This window comes from Anas acuta, chromosome 1 (genome assembly GCF_963932015.1).
Source record: "Anas acuta chromosome 1, bAnaAcu1.1, whole genome shotgun sequence".
In the NCBI taxonomy this organism is placed as follows: domain Eukaryota; kingdom Metazoa; phylum Chordata; class Aves; order Anseriformes; family Anatidae; genus Anas; species Anas acuta.
This window is the reverse complement of record NC_088979.1, coordinates 24,626,687-24,652,453: the sequence shown is the minus strand read 5'-3', so window position 1 is coordinate 24,652,453 and position 25,767 is coordinate 24,626,687. Positions and strand designations below refer to the sequence as shown.

General features: G+C 33.8%; 1 protein-coding gene across 14 annotated transcripts in view; it reads right to left on the bottom strand.

Annotated features, from left to right (window-relative positions):
- Positions 1-25,767, bottom strand: part of NBEA (neurobeachin) — a 509,325-nt gene that overhangs the window by 242,833 nt on the left and 240,725 nt on the right. For all 14 annotated transcript variants that reach the window (XM_068673009.1, XM_068672960.1, XM_068672963.1 and 11 more), the window contains 2 exons: positions 22,241-22,302; positions 9,689-9,753 (listed from right to left, as the gene is read on the bottom strand). In XM_068673009.1, coding sequence (XP_068529110.1) covers positions 9,689-9,753; positions 22,241-22,302 — 127 coding nt within the window. The remainder of the gene's footprint in view (positions 1-9,688; positions 9,754-22,240; positions 22,303-25,767) is intronic.

Genomic DNA, 25,767 nt, shown 5'->3' with positions numbered 1-25,767 from the left:
TAGAACAGTATTTTTCTTTTGTTTATCCCTATATTCTACAATTTTCTACAAGAAAATTTCTGTGATAGACTGGTCTTTTACCTCCTCAGACATTTCCAAAAGATAAACCAATTCTCTAGCATATATGTCTCTAGCAAAAATGTCATGTTTCATACTGTTACATTATATAATATGTAAATACCTTATAATAATGCTGTTCTAAAATATCATTATTAATACAGGTCTGAATATTGATATTGATATATATCAATATATATCAATATTTCAGTCATCTGCCCAACTATGTTTCCTATTCACAGATTTTTATGGAGCACTCCTTCTCAGATAAAATTATATTCTCTGCATCTTTCCCAAACCATCCTTCTACACTGGAGTGACCAATCCACCTAATGAGGAGCTTGAGGCACAAAAAAATGCATATGTACTTGCTAAATAGAGGGGAAAATCTTAAATTTGAGAGCAATACCACTTTTATTCTTCTTTGGAAATAAAACATATTCTTTAATGACACTTCCTTATCACTGATGATTGAACATTTCTTGTGACTGAATCATACCCACGGTTCTTATTTACTCTTGTAAATCTTCATCCTATACAAGTTTTTTTGAGAGTGGCTAATAGATGGACATTAGTCCATGTTGATGTTGAGATAGAGATGAATTTGGTCCTTTAGTCTTCCTTATTAATGCCCATACAAGTAGTCCTCCCACAGGGCTAAGGAGTTGTCTGAGAAGAGTCACCACAGGCTTGCTGTACTTTTTGTAATGTTTCCTAGTCATTTGTGATTGACCAAACCAGAATTAGTCTAGACAAGTTTTTGGCTTTATCTATTTATTCAGTTCTACCACTGAAACTCCTATCAGAATTGCAGCCAAATGTGTTGCCCTTTCCTTCCTCAGATGAGCTGATTTCACTTAGGAACTGATAATCAGCAAAACTTTTATCATTTGAGCTGCAATTCTTACAGGATAAGGTAAAGATGAAACAGTAACTTGGTAACTTATGGTTTCTTTTTATCAAGACAAACTTGATTTCTATTAATGCCAACAAATTTTTGAACCATAGTTAAAGCTGCCTTATTAGGAAATTGGTTTGATTTGTTTTTAGACTGAATCAAATGATTTCCAGTAAAGAATCCACCAACAAAGTAGTCTGAGGTCATTTATGACTCAAATCCTGGTACTCTTCTATAGGGAAGTGAGTTTTCTGTACAGATGGGTGTGAAATTTCTAGCTGAACATATGGAAACTGGAAATAAAAACTAGATTTTAGATATACCAATGCTGAAAAATAAGCATGATGGGGCTGCAGTATGTGTAAGAATGCAAGTAGCGAACAGGCTTTCCCTCACCTAACAATGGAAGAGTCTCAGATTTATGGCAGAGAGCACACCGAGTGAGGGAACATCTCAGGACATGTTGATTTATAAACATGAGTTTTTTGCAAATGTTGTTTAGGAATATGCAAGAAGTTACTTTAAATCCATGTAGTTTGCTCTCCGTAATTGTGTCCTCAGTAAGGTTACTTTAAAAGTCTAGAGCACTTAGCAAAGTGCAAACTTAGTTTAAAGAAAATTGCGAAAACGTATGTGTAAACAATTAGATGGCCAATGTTTCAGACGCTTTAAACAATTTTAAAAAGGCTGGACTGGGGAGTTCTACATTCTAAGAAGTCACTCAGGTAAATAATAAGAGCCTGGGACAATATCTTTTGAATTTTTGGAAACAGAGACAATGCTAAGACTATACCTAACTGTCCAAACCGTCCCAAACTGTCTTGGAAACATGTAGGAACTGTAATGTGCTTGCAAACAGATTTAAATTTCAATTGGGATACGTTATGACAAACAGAGCTATTTTTACACCCATCAAAAATACAGGATGAAAACTTGTATTTCGTTATTCTATGCTGACTCTTATCCTGCAGTCAGTTATTTCTAGTAATAATCTCACACACAGAGAAAGAGGGCTCTTAACTGTTATACTGCTAGATAAAACAATTGTGCTTATGTTACCCAATCTTTCTTTCATTTGAGATAAACTAAAAAAGCTGATCAGTCCCAAGCAGTAACTTTCAAAACAGATTACAAAATGAACATTTGTTATAATTTAGCTAAGGTCTTGCTTCCTCTACTCATTCCTGAAGTTCTGCCAACTCACATGTCCAGGGAAACAGATGTTTCTCTGACTTACTTTCATCAGATGCCCACAGCTTAATTTTTCCAAGAAGCAGCCTGGAAATATGCCACTTTTCACCAAACACAGTTGTTTTGACAATTATTACTCTTAATGGAATTCATAAGAAATGAAACCTATCATTGAACTTGGTACCTATAATAGGATTCATATACTAGCCTGACTTGAACAGTTTGAAGTTCTACAAGATGAGGTGCTGCTGTAAATACTTTGAAAGTAAATTCCCATAAACATTAGAAGGTAATGTCTGGCACAGAGGCCCGATTCTTGCAAAAGGGGAATGATGAAGAATTTACTAGAGAAAAGTTTGAAAGTACAATATGCAAAGACCAGCTACTGCTGTACAACGTGAACACAGTGGCAAGATAAACTTTATGGAGAGTAACCATTAATGTTTCAGGAATTCTACAGAACCAGTAAGAGTCATTGTCACTCAGAGTTAACTAAAAAGAATCTAATCTGCTCCTGTTAAAGATTTTCTATTTTGCGTAAGAATTTTTTAAATCAAGATGAAACTGTCTCTTTAAAATAGAGGTTATTTAGTAAATATCCCAAAACAACAGATACCACTGAGATGGCCAGCACCTCACAATCAGCCTCAGCTTTGAGATATGACCTGACCAAGGAAGACTAGAAGGTTAGAAGTTGCTTCAAAAACTGAAAAAGGTCTAAGACTCCACTGAACCTACTATACTGAACATATGAGTGAATAAATGGTATTCATAACAGTGTATGTTTTGTTCAACACATACTGGCTACTAGTCTGGAGACAGGGCAAGGACATCTGATGTAAAAAATGTGAAATTATATAAAAAGTGAATCTAACAGGGAGCTCAAACTCATGCCTCAGCTGGAGCAGAAATACAAACATTCAGGGCTTAATTTTATGTAAGTGTCTATGACAGGAATCTTCTACTGATGGAAGAAAATATTTACGATGAATTTCCATAAAACAGCCATTCAAAGTTAATAAAGGATTCCTCCAATCAGAAGTTACTTTTGGTGAGGCTAACAGTACAGCAACAGAATTTGGCTAAATCTGTCAAAGAGAAGATGAACAAACACCTGTTTTCATATTTACATAGTGTACCTCAGTGCTATTTTCTGTCTGGATTTGTATACATTCGATTTTGCATAACTCTGCAAACTGTTCTGTTAGCCCTCAGTTACATAGTACCCATGATGCCTGAAGACCATGTTATCTTGCATTTCTAGATGATTCAGATGAGCTCCCTGTTCTGACCTCAAGGTTTCCATGATTAAGACCACTGTCAAGACAGAAGCCAGGAACACCATCTTTTCTCCCTGTGTGCTTGGACTCAAATACTAAATGAGCTTTTCAAGGTGTATGTAAGTAACCAGTTGCAAATGCAAGTCATAAGTCAAATGATTGATGTGGTGCAAATTGCACCACAGGTATACCTTTGAACACTGGGCTTGAGCATTTAAGAGCTGCAGACAGTGAGCTCAATTACCACAAACTAAACTTAACAGAACTGTCAAACTGCAATAAAAGATGTCCAAAAGAAAGTTTTCTGCAGTTGAGGTGACATGGAAAGAATGCAGCATAAGTCTTTGTTAGTCTTTTTTTCAGTATTTAATCCGTAATTTATCTAAATTTAAATAAAACAAATTTCCAGTCTTTTCAGACATTCTACCACTCTTTCCAGGAAATTGGTGAAAACTCTTAATGCTACAGGGTTTAAAAGAAAAAGGCTTCCTGTGAAGTTTGTCTTGAGGTCTAGGTAGGTCAGTATATAAAAGTGTGTATTTTCGTGGCAACAGGCAGAAATCAGACTTAGGTAGAGATTAAATTACAGAAATAAAGCTTATAATTTTTAATTTGAGAAGAAATACAGTCTCATGTTTCCTCAAATTTCTGTTATGATTAGACGACTACTGCTATTAAAAAAGAGGAAATTCTGAGAAGAAAAAGAAAAAAAGGAAAGGAAATGATTTTAGATGAAAGCACAAGGTCATCCCTTAATAGATTAGTGTTGTGAAAATATAAAGGGTGAAGAAAATGTAAGTGGAATGAGGATAGAAATCCATATCTGGAAGACTAATTGGTAATGATCTGTAGTGTCTTTCTCTGAGACAGGCTAGACCCCCGAGATACTCCATTTGCCAAAGGCGTAAAGGTAATGTACAACCAATTAACCACAACCCTTGGAACCCAATCCCATAGCCAGTTTTCTACATTTTTAGTTGTCCACCCATACAGACTGTAGCATTCTAACTCCGATACCTGAGTACTGTGGGAGACAGTATGGAAGCCTAGCTAATGACAAGATAAATGATGTCCACTGCTCTTTGCATGTTCACAGATCTAGTTGTTTTATCATAGAAGACAAACAGGTTGGTCAGGAATGGTTTAGGCTTGGTAAATCCAAGTTGACTTTTCTCAATCATTTTCTCCTTCATGTGGTCAGAAATGTTCCAAAAGGACGTGCTTCATGATTTTCCAAGGGATAGAAGAGAAGCTGACAAGCTTACAGTTCTCTGTCTTTTTTGGACTATTTTGCAGATGGTTGCAACATTCACATTTCTTGAGGCATCACTGATCTTCCCCAATTTCCTTGACCTTTCAGAGATAATAGGGAGATCCCTTGCAAGAATTCTCTTTACCGCTGGACAACATCTCTAAAGGAATCCTTGACTTAGTCCTCATGCACTACTTGTAGTTCTCCTTGAACCATTTCATTGAACACAGAGGCTTGGTGAAGATTAAGGCAAGTAAGGCATTGAGCACCTCAGCCTTATCTGTCACTAAATCATCCTCTCCATTCAACAACAGACCATGTTTTCCTTGGTCAGCCTTTTACTACTAATGAAGTGGCAGAATCACTTACTGCCCTTAATACCTCTTAGATGTCTCATTTTCAGTTGAGCCTTGACCTTCCTGACATCATTCCTTACATGTCCCAGAAATGTTTCTAAATTCCTCCTTTCAAGCCTGTCCCTACTTCCACTTCCTGAATAATTTTGACAGGTATGCTCTTTGCTGGATTAAAAACTGGCTGGACGGCTGGGCCCAGAGCATGGTGGTGAATGGAGTTAAATTCAGCTGTTGACTGGTCACAAGTGATGTTCCCCAGGGGTCGGTGTTGGGTCCCATCCTCTTTAATATCTTTATGGATGATTTGTATGAGGGAATTGAGTGCACCCTTGTTTGCAGACAACACCAGGTTGGGGGCTAGTTTCCATCTGCTGGAGGGTAGGAAGGCCCTGCAGAGGGACCCGGACAGGTTGGATCGATGGGCAGAGGCCAATGGGATGAGGTTCAACATGGCTAAGTGCTGGGTGCCACTCTCTGGTCACAACAACCCTATGCAATGCTACAGACTTGGAGAAGAGTGGCTAGAAAGCTGTGCAGAAGAAAAGGATCTGAGGGTGTTGGTCAATGCTCATCTGAACATGAGCCAGCAGCATTCCCCAGGTGGCCAAGAAGGCCAACTACATCCTGAATATCAGGAATAGTGTAACCATCAGGACCAGGAAGGTGATCATCCCCTTGTACTCAGCACTGGTGAGGTCACACCTCAAATATTGTGTTCAGCTTTGGGCACCTAACTACAAGAAAGACATTGAGACCCTGGACTGTGTCCAGAGAAGGGCTACAAAGCTGGTGAGGGGTCTGGAACACAAGTCCTATGAGGAGAGGCTGAGGGAACTGGGACTGTTGAATCTGGAGAAGAGGAGGCTCAGGGGAGACCTTATTGCTCTCTACAACTACCTGAAAGCAATGTGTGGGGAGCTGGGTGTCAGCCTCTTCTTGCAGGTAATTAGTGATAGGACAAGAGAGAATGGCCTCAAGTCGCACCAGGGGAGGTTCACATTGGAAATTAGGGGAAATTTCCTCTCAGAAAGAGTGGTTAGGTATTGGAACGGGTTGCTCAGGAAGGTGGTGGCATCACTGTCCCTGGGGTGTTTTTACTCTGCTACTCTCCATCCTCATTTTCCTCAGTATTTCAAACTCTGCTATTTCACTGTCAATATAGCCCAAGCTGACATTAATTACATCCAAACACAATTCCTGGTTGTTAGTGAATAGTAGATCCAGCTGTGTGTCACTTTTAGTTGGTTCGTCTTGTATGAGGAAGTTATACCCAGCATCCTCCAGAAATATTCTTGACTCTGTGCGTCCCACTTGTTATACTTTCAGCAGAACTCTGTAAGCTTAAAGACCTACACAACAACTAGGGTTTATAATTCAGGCACTTCCTGATTTATTTAAAGATGCTTCTTCATTTCCCTTGTACTGAATGGGTGACCTGTAACAACCTCACACCACGATGTCACCTTTACTAGCCTCTTCTCTCATCCTGTCCTGCAAGTTATCAGTCGGACTGTCCTCTGTCCCATTGAAAAGCTCCATACATTTTACCTGACACTACACAGAAGGAAACACTCTTTCCTTGCTTTCTGTCTGTCCTTCCTGAGGAACCCATATCTGTCCATCACAGCACTTCTGTAATGTTATCCCAGGACGTCCCACCAAATCTCATTCATCCTAGTGATGCCATGGTTTTGTTATTGCATACTTTCTGTTATTGCATTACTTTTTGTTATTGCATTACTCCATATTGCATATGGAGTAATTCCTCCTTCTTGTCTCCTATTTCTATACATATTTGAGGTGTTTCCTATTTTATCTCTTGTTCTTGTCCCCCTGTATCCTTTTTCTTTTGACCTTGTCCATTACCAGTCCACTTAAACATGGGTTATAATGTCCCAACCATATCATTCCTCGTTAAACAAACTCTTTCTAAGTCCCCTAATACAGCTGACATTGCAGATGCATCTAGCTCATAATTTAAGAAACCTACTTATGTGTATACCCTAATGTAAATCTAAAATCCTAATTAAACTGCTATCAGCGAAGCTCTTGACATGTGTGATACCCTCCACATCATATATTCATAGCATGAGACTGATTAAAAAGAAGCATAAAGTTAAAGATGATGTCTCTAAATCTTTCACTTATGTTACAGACTGTGCTATTCTACACTCTGAAATTAAATATCTTTGCAGGTATTTTTTTTGAAAGCATTAATTTAAATCTATAGTCAGATACTCTTGCTATACTAACAACTGTTAACTTGACAGACAGTCAAGAACAAATTCAGAATTAATCTAGAAAGCTCTATCAGAGTGTTTATATTCTCAATTCTAAAAATATGTTTCATGCAGACGTTCCTGGTAAAACATGATCTAAAACAAATAAAACCAGAAACGAACACAATAAATTTAAATTAAAAACACAAGTTATTAAAGTGGCAGGAAAATAGATGTTAATTTTTATTATTATTTTTACTATAGCTACATTGAAATATTATGTTTCAGAACATTTCTAATAAAGACAAAGACCAGAAAGGCATTTGAATGATTTACCGCACAAACTAAAGTTAGGTACTCAGAAAATCACCTTGTAATACCATGCATATATTTGAACAGATAGACATCTAACCAAGGATATTAAAAATTATGATCCCCTCCATTACACTTTTTTTTTTCCCCTTCACCCTCAAATGAAAAAGCTTGCTCAAAACTGTTGATTTATTACCCAGGTCTCTCAAAATCTAACCCAGAAAGTCCTTCAAAGTATTCTTAGTCCTGGTTTTGCTTTTAATAATTTAAAATTCAATCATTATTGCACAGTAATTATATGCAATTTTACATCCCATTAACCCTGCTTTGTTTTAATTATAAAGATCCTTTGTTAGATTCTTTTAAATGATCCAGTTTATAATTTCAGGTTATCCTAGGGAGCACTTTAATTCAGCTGCACATTCATCAACTGTTTATATCCTGTTAATTGTTGACAACTGCACAATTGCATTCCCTAGCTATGATTGATGAATTGCATTCACAAGTTTAGCTATTAAGTAGAATAAATATTTATAACAATTTTCAGTTAAAAGACTGTTATCTTTATCCCCAAAAGGATAAATTAAAAATGGATGGGCTGTTTGCAAAGAAGAGCATTCTAGTAATGTGCACACACTTGTTCTAAGACATGTTTATGACAAAAGTATATAGAGGAGCATGTGTCTAAGGGCAGTTTGATTAGACATTCCTTTGACTGTATTTAAGTAGCAGTTCTTCAATATTATTTTATTTTGAAAAGGGTCCACTGATATCTTAATACCTTAATTGCTAAAAATATGCAGATATGAGATTTGTTCAGAAGGAACATTTTATCAATAGTGAGCATGCAATAATGTTTGACCTCACTAGTCAGGTTGAGAAATAAAAAGGATCAAAATGGCATTTTACAATATTATCCAAAAAAACCCCACAACACCATAAATTTAATATATTTGTTCGGTCTATTATGTATAATATTTACTGCATAAGGTGCAGTATGTAACTCATGCAGGTGAGCCCTTTACAGTGTAAACTCAAATAGCTGCTTCATAGCAATAAAAAATTTCCAATGAACAGAATCTACTTCTAACTGTTATAATTGTACTTTAACTTCAGTATCTGCATGGAATCTAAGAAAATTTATACCAACCAAAAACTGGGTATAAAGGCACATGTTCCTGATTTCCAGATTGTAATGGTCCTATCTATTCTCTAATGCTTTCTGCTTTTCCTCTGAAATGAATGCATGGCTTAGCCACTGAAATATCAGCTAGACAAAAAGTATCCTATAATACAGAGATTTGATACTTTACTACTGGCAATTATGCACTATCTTTGGGGAAAACATAAACAACAAAACACACGTAAATCTCTTCAACTGGCATATTGCTATATACTTTTTTTTCAAATGCAGTTACCAAAACATCTAGATTTAAGTAGATTTAATTTACTGGCCAATAGAAATGACACACATTACACAAGTGGCTGCATTTGTCTTTGGCATGCCATTACCAGCTAGGCCATAGAGTCCCCATTTCCCCATTGGTGCCCAGCTGACTGACTGGAAGTATTGACAAACATTGCACAGAGTAGAAGATATAAACAGATACAGCATTAAAATTACTCGAGGATTGATAATAAACTATCTTAACAACTTGCAAAAGCAAGGCAGTTCTTCTAAACATGGTGTCTTATGTGCTTTCCAGGACTAAAATTGGACCCAAAATTTTAGATAAAATCCTTGTGAACTGACAGTATAAAGATGTGCATCTGTACAATAAATGCTGTGCTTCTAAAACAGATGGAGCAGCAGATGGGTCTACAGATCGGGCTTCCTGGACTGTCTGGGTAAAGCAACCTTGCTGCTCAGGAAAATGGTGGTTCAATTCTTAAACAAACCCAAACATCTCTATGGGGTCTCTATTTCCTTCTGCCAATGGAAAAAGAAATAGATTTTATATATTTCTAAATTAAATATTTGCAATGTAAAGTATCTATACAATAAATCTGTTAATTATAATGGCCTTTTCACAATCTTTTTGGAACAGATGGTGAGTAAGTATTATCACCCAATGGAATAAATGCAAAATTACTACTTTTTCAAAAGCTTTAAAATTAATTACCTTCCTTCATTGATGAGCTCAATAAATGCAAGTCCTGCATTCTTCTGAATAGAATTTTGCCATTCCTAAGAAGATAAAATATAACATGATCAAAACCCAAGGACTTTAAACCACATTTCTGAAACTGACCCTGATGACTTCCTAAGAAGCTTGAATTTTGTAATTTTGTCTGAACTTCTTAATCTAATGCTGCTCTTTTTTTCTTTTTTCTTCTCTCTTTTTTTTTTTTTTTTTTTCCCCTCCCTTACAAAGGATGACCTGATCATGTAAAACATGTAATTTATTCTAATCTTCAAATAAAGTTTAGCTGGTCATATTTTCTGTATCATGCTTAAGCAATATTTAGTTTCCCTGTCTTGAAAACACACACACACAAAATAAACAAATCTTGTTTCTTCCATTCATACAGTTGCCCAATGAACATATTAGATGCAACAAAGCATGGCAGCATCATCTTTTTCACTTTACTTCGCTGTTACACCTTGTACATTTCACGTAACGCAGGGAATAATCTATATACCATCCACCCACACTTGAGTTCAGTCTCTGCTTTTTTCCCCCCTATTCTGTCTGTAAACAAGATAAGTAGGTAATAATAATCTGAAACTTAAATTTTATTTATTTATTTACTTTTAACATGGTTTCACAAGATAAACTTTTGAAACCAATTTAAACCATTTAATAGAATACTAAAGGATAATAATTTTTACCTCATATACCACTTGACTAAAGACAAAATTCTTAATGCAACATAAACAGATTTATGTCATAAAACACACTGCCTCTGTCCCCTCAACTGTCTAACTGTCTTTTGGTTCTTGAACTAAAAATAAAATAAAATCAAGCTATCTCTTTATAAAGTAAAGATAACTTTCTTTTAGGATAATTCCTTAGAACTTTTATTTAAACATTTCCTTTTCATTATATAGAAAAAAATATCAAAATACATCAGCTGGATTACAGTTCAGAGAGAAATCATCTAGTCTAAGACTTATTATAAACAGTAACAGGTAGAGAGAGTTAGAGTTGCAGAGCTATTCTGCTTTACATTCCCTTTTTCCAGGAATAAAAACATCAGGCAGAATTTCCCAAGTCTTGCCTCCTGACATGGGCAGGAAAAACAGTTTTGCACAGAATGAGGAAATTTTCTCAAATAACTGTTGGGAAAACAAGCCACTAACCATGCTTTTTACCATGAAAATTCATATATTTGACCAACTTAAGCATTTTAAAAACCAAACAAATCATAACAAACAATTCTTCTGCTCCTGATAGGTTTTGTAAGAAGAAAGTTGCTAAAATACCTGATGCATATACCCAAGTATATCCATTACTGAGCAAGTAAGTTTCAGTTAGGGAATACAGAGTATCAACATTCAAGCCACTAGTTTGTGGGCTGGAAAACCATTGTAAAAGATCCTTTGTTCAGTGGAGTTCATTTTGTTCTTTTCCAAAACCAGTGACTGAAGCAAGTCTAGTGATCTAGTTTTTGAAAGAAATTAAGTCCTTAGTATAGTACAAAGTCTATCTGAAAAACTAATAGAGAAAGGACTCAGTTGCTTCAATATAGGTACCTAGTGGTATTTTAAGTACTTTTGTTTATCCTGTCTACCTGTGTCCACAAAAAGTTAAGACATATTTGCAAGTCTTTTGTCAGATATTCCTGCTCAATGTCTTAATACTGCATTAAATTTAAGCCACCTAACTTGATCATTGGTGAGATATCTCAAGGTACTTAAAATGCCAGCAGATCTAGCAAACAAATCTCTCTGTATGTCTTCATAGATAGAAAATCTCATTGGTTCATGATGAAAGTGTATGAAGCCTACCCACATATTTATCAAAAACTAATGGAAATGTAACAATGCAGAAACACAAAGAAACAAGGATTTGTAGTTCATGCATTGCTTCATGGTAAATTTGCTATATATTCCAAGCCCCCATTAATCCACCAATAACAAATAACAAAAATAAAAGACATTTTAAGAAGTGAAATTAAGACTTAGAACTATTTGCTCAAAGAATGTGAAAAGGTTTTGTTGTATTATCTTAGTTTCCACAGAAAATCTTTCTCACCCTCGAGATGCAAGAAGCAGAAAGACATGCATACACCAAATATAAAGAATGCAGTGACCACTGGACAATTTATGCTACAGGCAAATAGAAGCATAGCATACACATTTGGTTATTAACAATGTAGTGCTTAAATAACTACATCTCAGGTGTAGTTCATATCACGAAACTTCTGGGCCTTCAAACGAGAGCTGGGAGACTTTTCTGTGCATCACAACTGCTGATACTAACAACATGATGAAGACTGCCAAAATGTTTTACCAGAGAATTTCTTCTATACAAGAAGAATGTGTTTCCCTTTCCATTGGAAAAAGGGTCTTGCTTCACAGGGCAGTGCAGATGACTGGAGCACCTCCCCTATGAAGAAAGGTTCAGATAGCTGGGGTTGCTGAGCCTAAAGAAGAACTAGCTCTGGGGTGACCTCATTGTAGCTTTTCAGTACTTAAAGGGGACTTATAAAAAAAGATGGAGAGTGACTTTTTGCTCAATCAGATAATGACAGGACAAGGAGGAGAGGTTTTAAACTAGAAGTGAGATTTAAATTAGAGGTAAAGAGGTAATTCTTCACTCAGAGGGTGGTGAGACACTGCAACAGGATGCCTAGAGAGGTTGTGGATGCCCTATCCCTGGAGGTGTTCAAGACCAGGAAGGATGAGGCCCTAAGCAACCTGCCAGGGTGCTTATGGCAGGGGAGTTGAAACTAGATTTTTAAGGTCCCTTTCAACCCAAGCTATTCTATGACTAAAATACTGCCAGCACTGTACCACTACCCAAACAAGGTATTCCTCTTGATCATAGGCATTGTATAGAAGACTCAGGGATAGATGCATGTTTAGAGACTAATAGACTCAGTATTCTAGAATGATAGCACTTCTTCATAATAAAAACAGAAAGAGGATATTGAATTTCCTTTCTTTTTTTAACATTTTTGCTGTTGAAAAAAAAAAAATCAAAAATTCAAAAATTGTCTTCATTCACAATAAATAAACAATGTAGCATATGACATTCAATTAAATTACTGTCCAACCTCTCTGCATTCTAAATATTTTATATTTATATTTTATATTTAGAAAACAAACAAACAAACAAACAAAAACACCTGATATGATGGTAAAAGGTGAAAATTTCTAGATAAGGAACCATATCACAGTATAGATACTACATGAAATTCCGTCCTTTTTTTTTTTTCTTTCAAAATAAGATGTATATTTTCTTATTTTCTGATATAGTTACTTTTTTTTTTTTCTGAGTACATTTTCCTCAACCTGCTCCTTCTACAGATCTCTAGTACACAGTTCTACAATCTCCTACAATCTCTAGTACAACAAACAGTAATAATAAAAAATATAAAAGGATAACAACAACAAAATTGAATTTCTGAAATTTTTGTCCAATTAAAAATTGAAAAAAATCTTTTTTTTTTCAGTTTGTATTCTTCATTCTTTTATTCTTTATATTCTTTCCAAATCAGCCTCTGCTTACTTTTCTGATTTTTATTCATGACAAGTAGACAATTTATTTTACAAAAAACTCTTGTGATATTTAAAATTGATAAATTAAATAATCAAATAATTAACTATTAATTACATTAATTATATATTACTATAAATTATGACATTTTTCATAATATAACATATTTATAATACATTATATATATTAAATATATAAATATATTATAAATATTATAACGTTTATATTATAAATATATACATATATTTTCATATATAATATATAAATATATATTTATAATATATATTATATATTTATAATATATTATTTATAATATCATTTGAATATTCATAATATACTATCTGTACTATATAAATAATATATCATGCTAAATTTCTATACATTATTCTATTAATTACGTATTAAAATTATGTATTAATTACATATTAAAATTACACACAAATGATATTAATGCATATTACACAATAATATTAATACGTATTACATATGTAATATTAATGCTACATATCAATTAATTATATATTAGTAAATTAAATAATAAATCTGATGTACTCTACCTTGATTAAAAAAAAAATAGTGATTTTCAGAGTTTTCATAATCTATGTGACAATTCTGAACATTTCCAATTTCTCTAAGGAAGTGTAACATTCCTTCAGAATTGTCTCAACAAATTGCACTTACTGACTAGACAGATACCCTGTCTAATAATCATTCAACAACTCTTTCCACTACAGGAGCCACAATCTCAATTTCAGTTTCTCTGGACTTCTCTCTTCATGTACTGAATTAATCAGGAGTTGTTTGTTCCTTTTTTTTTTTTTTCCTTTTTGTCATATTGAATATTTATTTAATTTTCTAGTCTAAGATATTAATAACCCACTTGATATTTCAGTTCTTCAATTACTGTATTTTAATCATTACTTCTTGACAGATGCAATTTTGTTATATCAGTTCTCTTCTTTCTGGACACTTTCATATGTCTGGACAAAAGTCTTCCATGGAGCTGTACAAGTGCTACCTTTTATAAGGATATGGAACTGAAAAGTTTATAAAAATGTGTTTGCAATTCACAACATGCATGTAATTTACCTTGGGTTTGAACTCCATGTTTTGATGTTTCCTACTAAAATCACCGATAACTTGCTTTACGTCATTTAAGTAGAAATATTCAAAGGAAACATTATCAGATTGAGGGAAATGTTTATTTATTACAGAAAAACATGCCCATTAAAAGTAGGTATGAGAAAAAAAAATGGTTTAAAGATATAGCCGCATAAATTTTTGAGCACATTGTGTAGATTTTAAGATCATAGGATCCTTCCTTCCATTCCTAAAAGAATCGAGCTACAGAGATCAGAGGCCAAAATGTAAGAGGCCTTCCATTACTCTTTGGAATGAGAATCAGATCTAAGAATTTTATTGCTTTTATTCTTCTCCCATACTAACATATATACTGTTAATAGATTATAAATAAAATGTATTTTGGTCTACTCTTTCAAGTAAATTTGGAAATAATTTTAGAATTTTATGACAGGTCATCATTTTCAAAAGTGACTATTTCCCACAAAAAAAAGATGCTGCATAATGACAGACAGCATTCTTCTTGAAGGCAAACCTGAAAGTATTGGAATCCATTAGGCTTCTTGCCAAATCTCAGAAAAGAAAATGAATGTGAAGCTTTCACAACACAATTTATGTGAATATGACTTTAACAATGCAGCAAAGGTAATAGAAAGTTTTAGATTTCACTTTCACAAGACTCATTTTCCTTTTATATTCTTGACTGAGAATAATGTTAATCTATGTTAACCTTTTTTTTTTTTTTTTTTCCTTGGAAGCACGCAGACCCATTGCCCTTCAGATCACCTGTGGTAATTGTCCAATTTATCTTGAAAATGAAGTCAAACATTCCCAGAAGAACATTTCATTGGTATCTTAGAAGAAAAGAGGAAAAAAAAAAAAGTCCCCAACTGTAAAAACAGTTACATTATCCAAACAGTACTAGAGAAATGGCCAAATTTATTCAGATGTTACAGTAGTAATCTTAATTGTCTTGTAGAAATCATCACATACCTCTAAAACAGATAGAAGATATATACATATATGTTAGAAGATGCACACATCTCCAGAATTTCTAGAGTTTACTTCATGACTGGAAAAATATTTTTTTGAGACATTTTAAAATTATTATTAGCAACTTCTGTTGCTATGGATAATCATGTTAAAAGCTAGTCCAGTTACTATTCTTTTATGCTGAAGGTGAGTAACTAATTTGAAGTTTTGCAAAACACAGCAGTAAAAAGAAGACTTTCTAATGTACAGAAAACTGCTTCTTACTTTCTCTCCATCATACTTAAAATGAAAGCCAACTAACTATCAATAATGATGGTCTCCAATAATGAGGTCTTGCAACCACCCTCAGTCCTTAAAGAAATACCAGATGGCTCTTTCTGACTCTCTAGGTGTTTTCCTCTATCTACCCAAGATCCTTCTCAATTGTAGATGAGTTAATAGAAAAGTCAGGGGAAGACACCTTAACATACAGGGATATGAGGAAAGTAATTCCTACAATTTTCTGATCCATCCTGTTTTGCCATAAATCTACAAAAAGCTCAAATCAGCATCTTACTCGTGTCTAATAAATGTATACTTCTTGCTTTTTTTTTTTTTTTTTTTTTTTTTCCTGACAAAAAATATTCTGATATGAACAGGAGAGAGAAATCACCAGAATTTTCATGATGAGTCAGGTGTAAATGAGATATGGAAGAGATCCTGCTTGTTACTGATGGAAAAACACTGAATTAGCTTTCTGAGTGTACAGGTATCTGGAAAGACACCTCACAGAATAAACAAGAAAACAAGATTTCCCCACTACTTGGAAAGAATACATTGATGATTTCCATTTGGAAGTTAGATTATCAGAAGCAGATGGCCAAGAGATGAAGACTGAGATTGGGTTGAAAGACATTCCCCACATGGACAAGGAATTAATGGGAGTAAATTCTCTGACACTCCTTTAGCTTACAAAGACAACACAAAAGGATAAACTTTTGGACAACTTCCAGAATTCTACAAAGCAAGCGAGAAACTCCAAGAGAAAAAAAAATAAATAAATCACTTAACTTGTGGAACTTGTGTATAGAGATATACATAGACATCCTTCCCTTCAGCAAATTTTAATTCAGACTTTTGCTATGATATGATATGCAGCATCTGTCTCCTAGTTGCATGGGTACAAATACAGAAACAATGAATATTCTAACAGGATGAATGAGTAAACATGGCCAGAGGTGGAACAGACAATTTGTTTCATGGTTAGGAAAAAAAAAGGTTAGAAAAGTACACCTCTGTAGGAATTTTCATAACCAGCCTCATTCAAATTGTGTTGCATATATCCTAAGTAAATTAAGTTCTAGGTTCATCATTCTTTAGATTTAAGAGAAGTAATCATTTAACTTCTCTTCAGCCTTCCTACTAATGCTGGTGTGAAAAACATGAATAGCAAACACTTGGGCTACTGTCAAAGGTACTCTTAAAGAGATATCAAAAATTAAGAACCATGAGATATGTAGAGATACCTTAGGAAGGAACAAAGGAGGAATAATAGTCATAAATAATCTAATATTGGCAAGAAGATTAAATAGATACAAAATTAAATAAATAAAATTATAATGAAAATTAAAATGTTTGTAATAATATATAAAGTGTAAAAAATAGACATTCAGACATTCAAATATTGTAGTACAGAAAGAAAGGGTAACTGTCTTGAGATGGACACTTGATAAGATACCTGTTGGAGTGGTATTGATAAGAAGGAACTATACCACAGAGCCGTAGAATTCCTACTTTTCTAGAAAGAGTTGAATAGAATATGAGTAGTATCAGGAAGCATGAGTTGTGCTTCTTTTATATGAATCCCACACTTCAAGGCTTCTTCTGGTCAGCTATAGGGACCAGGAAAGGATTTCTGGTTTTGATCAACTTCTGAGTTTCTGTGTTGGGCAGCTGCCATTCTCTGAAGCCTAGGACATATACCATCCCTTGAGACAGGATGCACGTTTGGATCTCCTAGGGCATTTAGTACTAAATCTCTCCGGAACCTGGTTTATAGATCTTGCCTTTTTTTTTTTTTTTTTTTTTTCCTCCCTTGGAGAGGGATTAATTTCTTGCTTCAAATATTTTCTTGCCACTTAGGAGAATGGATAATGCATTCTTTCCTCCCAACCCCTTTTTGCCACTTCATAGATATGATTGCTGTAATGTATGTAATAGTATAAAACCACTATGTTTTACATGTATCAAATCTCTGGAGACCATTTTATGGACTGTGCTACATGGGAGAAGATCCTTCACAGATTTTTTTATTTTTTTTTTAAGTATGTACTGACTGTCTTCCTGTGATATGGAGAGACAGACTGGAATCTATCCAAGCAGCTTCTGACTTTCCAGGTTAATAGACTAGACAATGTAGACAAACACAACTCATTTACGAGTCTCACACTGTTAAACAAAGTTTGAAAGGCTTAGCTGAAGCCCAGTTTATCCATCAATTATGTACCGGGGTTTGTGAAATTGATATACTCTTGATATAGTTTGCTTTCCTTAAGACACTTTCAGCTGTATATTTTTTCATAAATGCAAACTGTTTACAGAATTTACCTACAGCTTACCTACAGAAGAACCATGTGTTATCAATTATTTGAGAATCTCATAAAAGGTTTTAATTAAAAGCATTTATTGGTTATGTATATCTTTTCCCTCCCCACTCCCAGATTTTCTAGTAAAATCCAATTTACAATGGATAACATCTAAAAGAAAAAAAAATCCTCAACATAGGGATTTAGAAGCAGATTATTTCCATTCTGGCTTTGATATTTCCTTTGGAAGCTCCTGAGCTTCTGATCTTGATCAAATTTCTAACATAGGGGGAGGGGAAATCAATAGAATGAATGATGTTTTGAAAACTACTAAATCCTGAAATTAGTCAGATATTCTACACGTATTCTAGATCTGCAAGTGACAGCATTTTTTCCTAGAGAACCATTTATACTATAACACTATGTTTTTAAAATGGTAAAGTTGAAATGTGTCTTAAATACTAAGAATATTTTCTGTTTTATAAGATAAATTTCCCCTGTTAATAGATAAGATACAGAAAAATACAAGTGGCATGAGATAAGACTCCTTTGGGATAACATCATTCAGTTTCTGCAGAAGCTGCATCACCAAACAGAAATACTTCCAAGAGATCTGGAAGTAATTAGGAACTATTGTAGCATTTGGGATAAAATAAAATAAAATAAAAAAATAAAATAAAATAAAATCAATGAAATCTAAAGCTGATGCAACACAGAACTACACTGAAAAAAAAAAAAAAAGAATATATATATTTAATTATATGGTTTATTGAAGAAATCTGCCACTCCAATAACAACACAGCAGTGACATACTCAACTAGGCTGAGGGAACAAAGGCTAGCTAATCAAGCACAGATCTTGTCAAACATACCACATCTTCATTCATTTTATTTTAAAATAGACAAAATTTTAATGAATATGCCTATTTTCATGAAAAGTGAAAATAACGACATGTTTATTATCAATCATTGCTGCTCCACCCAACCCCCCCCCCAAACAATATTTCAAGTATTTGAATGTATGTGTTTCGATTATATAAGAAATAAAGAAAATGAAACCTTCAAAGTAACCTAAATTTTAGTCTAGAAGTAGGTGACACTAGGAAAAAAAACAAAACAAATCAAATAAACAAAAAAACCAATATGGGTGCAGGAAAGTGAGCTACAGTAAGCACTTTTTATTCCTCCCTAAACCCCAAAATAACGCACCATCCTTACAGGAGTTCCTTTAAAATTTAAAATGTATTTTTCACAGAAACTCTAAATTCCTTTGGGGGGAAAGACTTGATTGCATATCCCTCAGAGTCTAAAAGGCTGCCCATATGAACTGAATTATCCATGACATGTACCTTCAGACATTTGTAATGTGATATTTCATGTAAATTTAGACCATACCTTGGACGTGAGCCGCTGGCAATGTTGATTTTATTCAGGAGCTCAGATAAGAAAAAAAACTCTGACATCCTTGCTAATCTGTAGTCGTTAACATGGAATTTCCAACATAAAGAGCATAAAAGCATCTAATTTGCTGTAGCAAATGAAAGGAAAACAAACTTTGTATTTCCCTTTCCTTTTCCATGTCTAAAGTTACTCTGTTCTGTGCAAACAAAATTGCACTTTTCAAAGGTTTTTGATATTATCATCTATCTTTTGAATGACACATTTCAAACTTCTCCAAATAATCTGTTGAATGTTATTCAATTTGAATATGAAAGATTTACCTATGATAGGAAGAAAACTCTTAGTTACATTGGCAATATTTAAAAAAAACAACAAAACAAAACAAAAAAAAAAACCAAAACCCAGAACTTTATTCAATTTCTCATATGGAAAAGCTCAGGTAGCGCTACCCGTTTTTATATAGAGATGATTAGATGATTTAATCTCATTTTGTTGCGGACAACATTTCCTAGGTTCCTAATTCCAAATTCTGTTAACTAGAGGCTGGATTACATTATATGTTTTATCTGCCATTCTCTTCTAGTCATGATCTTAATTATGTCCTATTAGTATTTTAAAACATTTACCACGTGTTTTCTTTCAACAAATAATTTTAAATAAATTAAATACAAAATTCTACCAAAAAGTTTTCATGTAGATGAGCAGAACCACAGATTGTTTAGTACACCTATGAGATGCTCTATGCAGATACCATGTTCTGTGCAGATGCAATGCTTTAGGTGAGCCACTACACCACTACAGCCCCCTGTTGACAAATGCCTATAGAAACGTTTAGCATCACTCCCCCAACAAGCGTGGAGCATTGGAGTAATTGTAATGAATAGGCATAGAAATAAGAAGAATAGGCACAAGAAATAAGCATAGGCATAGAAAATCGTCTTCATATACAAGACAAGGAAGCAACCCTAAAATATCAGCTAGGGTATAAGAATTAAAAGCTGTTATTTTCCCAAGTAATCAGATAGAAAATAGCTCTCAATCAAACATAGAAAATCAATAAATATTCAAAATTCCAAAATGATTAGACTCTTAATATTGTATAAGGTATACAATTAGGCTTATTTTTAACATAGTCAAATATTTTGAAATAATAAATAATTTGTATAATAGTCACAAAAACAACAAATTGATTTAGGTGCATTTGTTACATAGCTTTACAAAGATGTCTAAAAAAAGCATTGCAGAAAGAGCTTAAATTTCTCTCTCTTCCTTTCAATCAATATTTGAGGCAAAGTTTCATCTCCAGGGCCCTTAATGGCAGGAATTCCTGGAGCCAGCAAATGAGTAATGTTAAACCTCTGATTAGATGATGAGGCCATCAAAGACACTAGACCCTAATGCTACATTCTACTTTACTATTGAGAACTGCAGTAAAACCAAATGCTAGGGAAGAAAGGATTGTAAGTTATTCCTTTCCTCAAGTAAAGGTTTCAAAAGCTGTTAAAAAGAAAAAAAAAAAAAAAAAAAAAAAAAAAGAGGTTGCATGACATGAACATAAGGCTCAAAAGCTTTAATGGATCTTTTGGAATTTTCCTGGAAGTCAGGATTTCACCATTAGGTAACAAATTTTTCAAGTATAGTATCCTGCTGGAGAGGGTTTGAACTTCAAACCCTACTGAGGATTCCTGCCAGGGATGTATTTTTCTTTCACTTTTTCCTAACAAATATCCATCCTGGCTAAGAGGAAAAAAAAAAATAAAGAAGAAGAAAGAAAAAAAAGGAAAACAAGATTTAATGATTTCCTTATGACACAAGCTTGAAGAAATGCAATCTATGGACTAGCAAACAGCAGGTAAGTTGGAACGCCTCCCCCCTGAATCAGTTGTAAATGTTAATTATTTTCATCAAAAGAAGACCTTAATTTCAATTACTCCTAGACCCTTTTGTTTTTTGTACATTTTTGGTGCATGTTCTCAAAGTGTAGCTGTGAATGCTCAATGAAAACTACAAATAAATGTTTTTGTTTTGTTTTGTTTTCTAATAATGTTAAAGGTTACCCTAGGCATTTTGCGTAACAACTTGCAATGTGTTTAACTGGTATCTTAAATCTGTGGGGAATTTGATAAAAGGTACACTGTTAATAAGTCTTTAGAACTAAAAAAATGGTGAAGATATTGGGACCTGTATTTGCCTTGTCTTACAAAAAAGAGAAGAATTCTAAAATGTTTGCTTATTACTGGCAGTTTAAAGTAAAAGGCTTTATATAAGAAATTAGCCAATAACACTGTAGAAACAAATAAAATCAAAATTGAGAAGTAAACAATCTGAAAACCATGAGGAATTATTTTAGTTTTAAATATTTTACTTGTGAGAGCAATTCAAAATGTTAATTGATTCAGATTTCTGAGAAACCAATTACTATGATGGTAAAAAGAAATAATAATAATAACCACAGCATTTTTTTTAAACAGAAACATTCTGCTTCTGGCAGGTCTAGAGGAATACTTCAGTCATGTTCCTCTGCTTTTTATGTACTGATAGCTATATAAAATATGCAGTATTTTATGCCACATATACCGAAAGCCACCGTGAAGTATGGTTTAATGAAATTACTAATTCAAGGACAGATTTTAACATAAAATTAGGAAAACAGTATTATATTCATGTACTGTAAATAAGAACTGTCTTGAAAGAGAATTAATATGCAGGAAATGTTCATAATATACATCCATACACTTTTAAAAGCCAAATACAAGTATACTTTGCAAACTCTTTGAATATAGAGACAGTATGCAAAATTGTGTGTGTGTATATATATATAAATCTACAAACTTTATGCTACCAGAAGAGATTAATTTTTATTTTCCTGTACTGAAATGGAAGAATGAAACAAGCAGCAATACAGAATTTCTGGGCTGGCAGTAATCCAGCACTGAGATAACTACTACAATTAAAACCAGAGAATGTCTTACCTGTGAACAAAGTAGCATAACAAGTTCAACCACTGAAGTACTCGACTTCATACAAACCAGACCTGCAATAGATAGTCAAAAGTGAATTTAAAATAGTGCTGATATTTAGTAATTGTAGCTAAATGTTTTTAGAAAATCCTTAAAATCTCTGTATTGTATTTTTTAAAATCACTTAAATCCACTGAAACATATTTCAAGTACAAACATCTGATAACTTCAGATTCAAACATATTTAAATGTTCAGAAACTATCAAAACATCACCTAGAAAAACATACACTGGAATCAGGATATATATATATATATGTGTGTGTGTGTATATATATATATATAATTACTTTTTTTTTTGTCATTTAGCTAAGTTCATTATTTAGCAAAACAAATAAATAAAATCTACCTACCTACCTATATCATCCAAAGCAATTCAATATATGATAAGTATAAGAAAACAATCTTTAAAAATTAAATCTTGTGAGTGTTTAACCTGACCAGATATTAACTGGGAGATTATAAGGCCTCTGCACAGAAATTGTTTTAATTCTCATCTGGCAGCGGTTTTTCCTGTAATTGAAAGTTTGAGGAGTAATGAAAGGTGCACGCGTGTGAAATCTAATTCTTATCGTTTAGAATCCATACTTTGTAGTTTGTTTTTCTTGAAAATCCTGAATTATGCAGTGTAATTATTGTTCACAGTTTTGTACTTAATTTGAGTAATCATTATGTAATCACATTACTACTATTTGCAATACTTTTCTTTTTTTTTTTTTTTTTTTCAACATTGGAATACTGATTAACTTTCAGAGAAAAGGATACCACGTCCAGGTATTTAAAAAATACATTGTGGAAAGATGAAGAGGAATTTATGCTTCTACTTTTAACTTTGGTATCCTTTGGGTTCTAAAATCACATGGGGAACATATTGATATAACGGTTTAGGGCACGGAAACACTTTGTTCGTGTCATAAAAATGATAAATACACAAATAATAAGGCTTACAACTAAGGACCAAACAGGAAGCTGAAAAGCAAGCTGGCGTGCTTTAAGTAGGTTTCAACAAACAGCGATTAGAGACAAAAGCACTCCTACACAATAGCGTGGATATTTATTGCGGGTAATGGATAAATACCCTTTTGTGCCCATTTTGCTAACAATCCCATCCTCATTGTACAGTAACACAGAACACGCTGTAAGAAGCTACTAGGATTCCATTCTATCAGATATACAAGCAGACAGTTAACTAATGAAATAAGAGGCAGATGTGAAAAGCTCATTTAGGAAGACAATTGCTGTAATTGATCAGCTATTCTCATGCTCAAGTGCTAGAGGATCAGAAAGATTAATGGGATACTTATCACCTGCAGGCTACCTCCACTGTTTGAAAGCTGACAAAGAAAATCCAAACAGAAGAGCAAACTCCATAGTTAAGCCAATGCAGGTAGCACAGATATATTAAATATTTTACCAGACAATATTCGCTGTTTTATTGTGAATCCATCTCATATTCTATAACACTAACAAACACCTTTCCTGTCACATAATTAACCTCATATGTATGAGAACACAATCTAGACAGAATAATGCTCTTCTTCCATGCTACATAATTCCCATGCTACATAATTCCCATGCTACAGTCTTCTAAATGTTTATCTATCTTTACCTTCTGATTTCGTATCAAAAGAGCTTATGCTTATGACTCTAACATAAGCATGATACACACTTATGAAAAATAAACCAATCAAATTACACAATAAAGGTTATATATAGCTACAGCAATTTTGTTGCATCTTGACCAGATCTCCTTAAATAAAAAATTCGATGTAAAACCCACACTTCACTTATAGAGATACATATAATGAATACTTCCTGGATTAATTAATTAAATTAGAAGTTTTTATCTTTCAAAGACAGTTGGTAATACTTGTACCACCAGCTTCAAACAACATAAAATAAAATAATAATAATAAATTTTGGAGCATAGAACAAAACAAGTATGCCTAAAATGGTAGAAAAACAGGACAAATACTTGTTATTATCATCCAAATAACAATGATGATCTAGCATTTATGCTGTATAATTCATAAAACAGGACTCTCTGTCTGAAGACAATGAGAATTACTTTAACTCAAAGTCTTCTATTTAACAGTAACAAGAATGTTAACACTAAACTTTTTAAAAAGCCTAATAATTATACGGGATTGATAAATAAATAAAATAAATAAAGTGTTTGTCTGATCTTAAAATCAATGACTTTTCTCTGTTTGTCTGAACATCAGTTGATAATTTTTGTATACCAGAGCTAATCAATTGTGATCTTGGATGTAGTCTTCTAGCATAAGAGCGAGGACTTGAATTTTTTGGTAAAATTCAGAAGAGGAGGATACAGAACTGACATCTGGTTAACACATCAGCAAATCCATTAGTTGTAACCAGCTCAGTATTTGCCTGCTGATGAAATAAACCACTGCTAACAGACATTAACACCTCTCATAACAATTTCATTTGAAATTAGACGTTTGTGTGAGGATTTTCAAGTAAAAAACAAACAAACAACTAACTTAGAAATTGTGGCACTTTTCACCTGTGAAAGTAGAGAAGGAAATAGGAAAGCCTCACAAAACAGGTTCATGGTGAAAAAGATGGATGCCTTTACAGAGAGCTCTGCCTAAAGCAGAAGAAGCAGCTTGAAGTGTGCAATTCTCTAGTTAGAAACAAGGAAAGATAGGAAAAGTCATAACAGAAAAGGGGGAATCTCAATGAGATTCCATCTCAATGAGTAGGACGAAGGGTAGAAGCAGAATCCTTTTATTCATCTTTTTTCTCTAAGCTTTTATACTGTATATTACTTGAAGTAAAATAGATTGTGGAAATGTGAAAAAGAGCAGGGGCACCATTTCACATCATAAGACTCTTTCTTATCAGCTTCCTACTCACACTTCGGTAGAGTAGATGTTCAAAACATCTACTCAATGTTCAAATAGCAGATATTCAAAATAGTAGATGTTTAATAGTAGATGTTCAAAACATCTACTCAAAACATATGATGGAAACTGTGTGCCCTCCCTTGTATGCTCCACTTCCTCATTCCTAGCTGCCAAGGGCTCTATTTTGTGTCCTTGTGCTTCTTCCCATCTTTGATTATTACTGATTAAGCAGGAAAGGTTTGAAATACTTTTAATTTTTTTTTTCCTCCTCTGTTACACAAAGCACAATTAATGTTCACCTGTCAAAGGTGTTGTAGCGTCAGTAGTAGAGGATGATAAAAACAGGACAGATCCATTCGTCACTATTCGGAAGAACTGACAATGCAATCTCTGGTTTATGAAAATCCCACATAATCGAAAGCGTAGGAGTAAGTCAAAGAGGAACCACCATACCTCTTCTATTGAACTAACACACATACATGGGAGAAAAGGTCGTTTTAATAATATATATATTTTTTAAGTTTGTGCAATCCTCTGTTCTAGGAAGTCCAGCTTGTATTGAGTGCCTCACTGCTTTAGGCTTGGTACAGACACTAAAATAATTTATT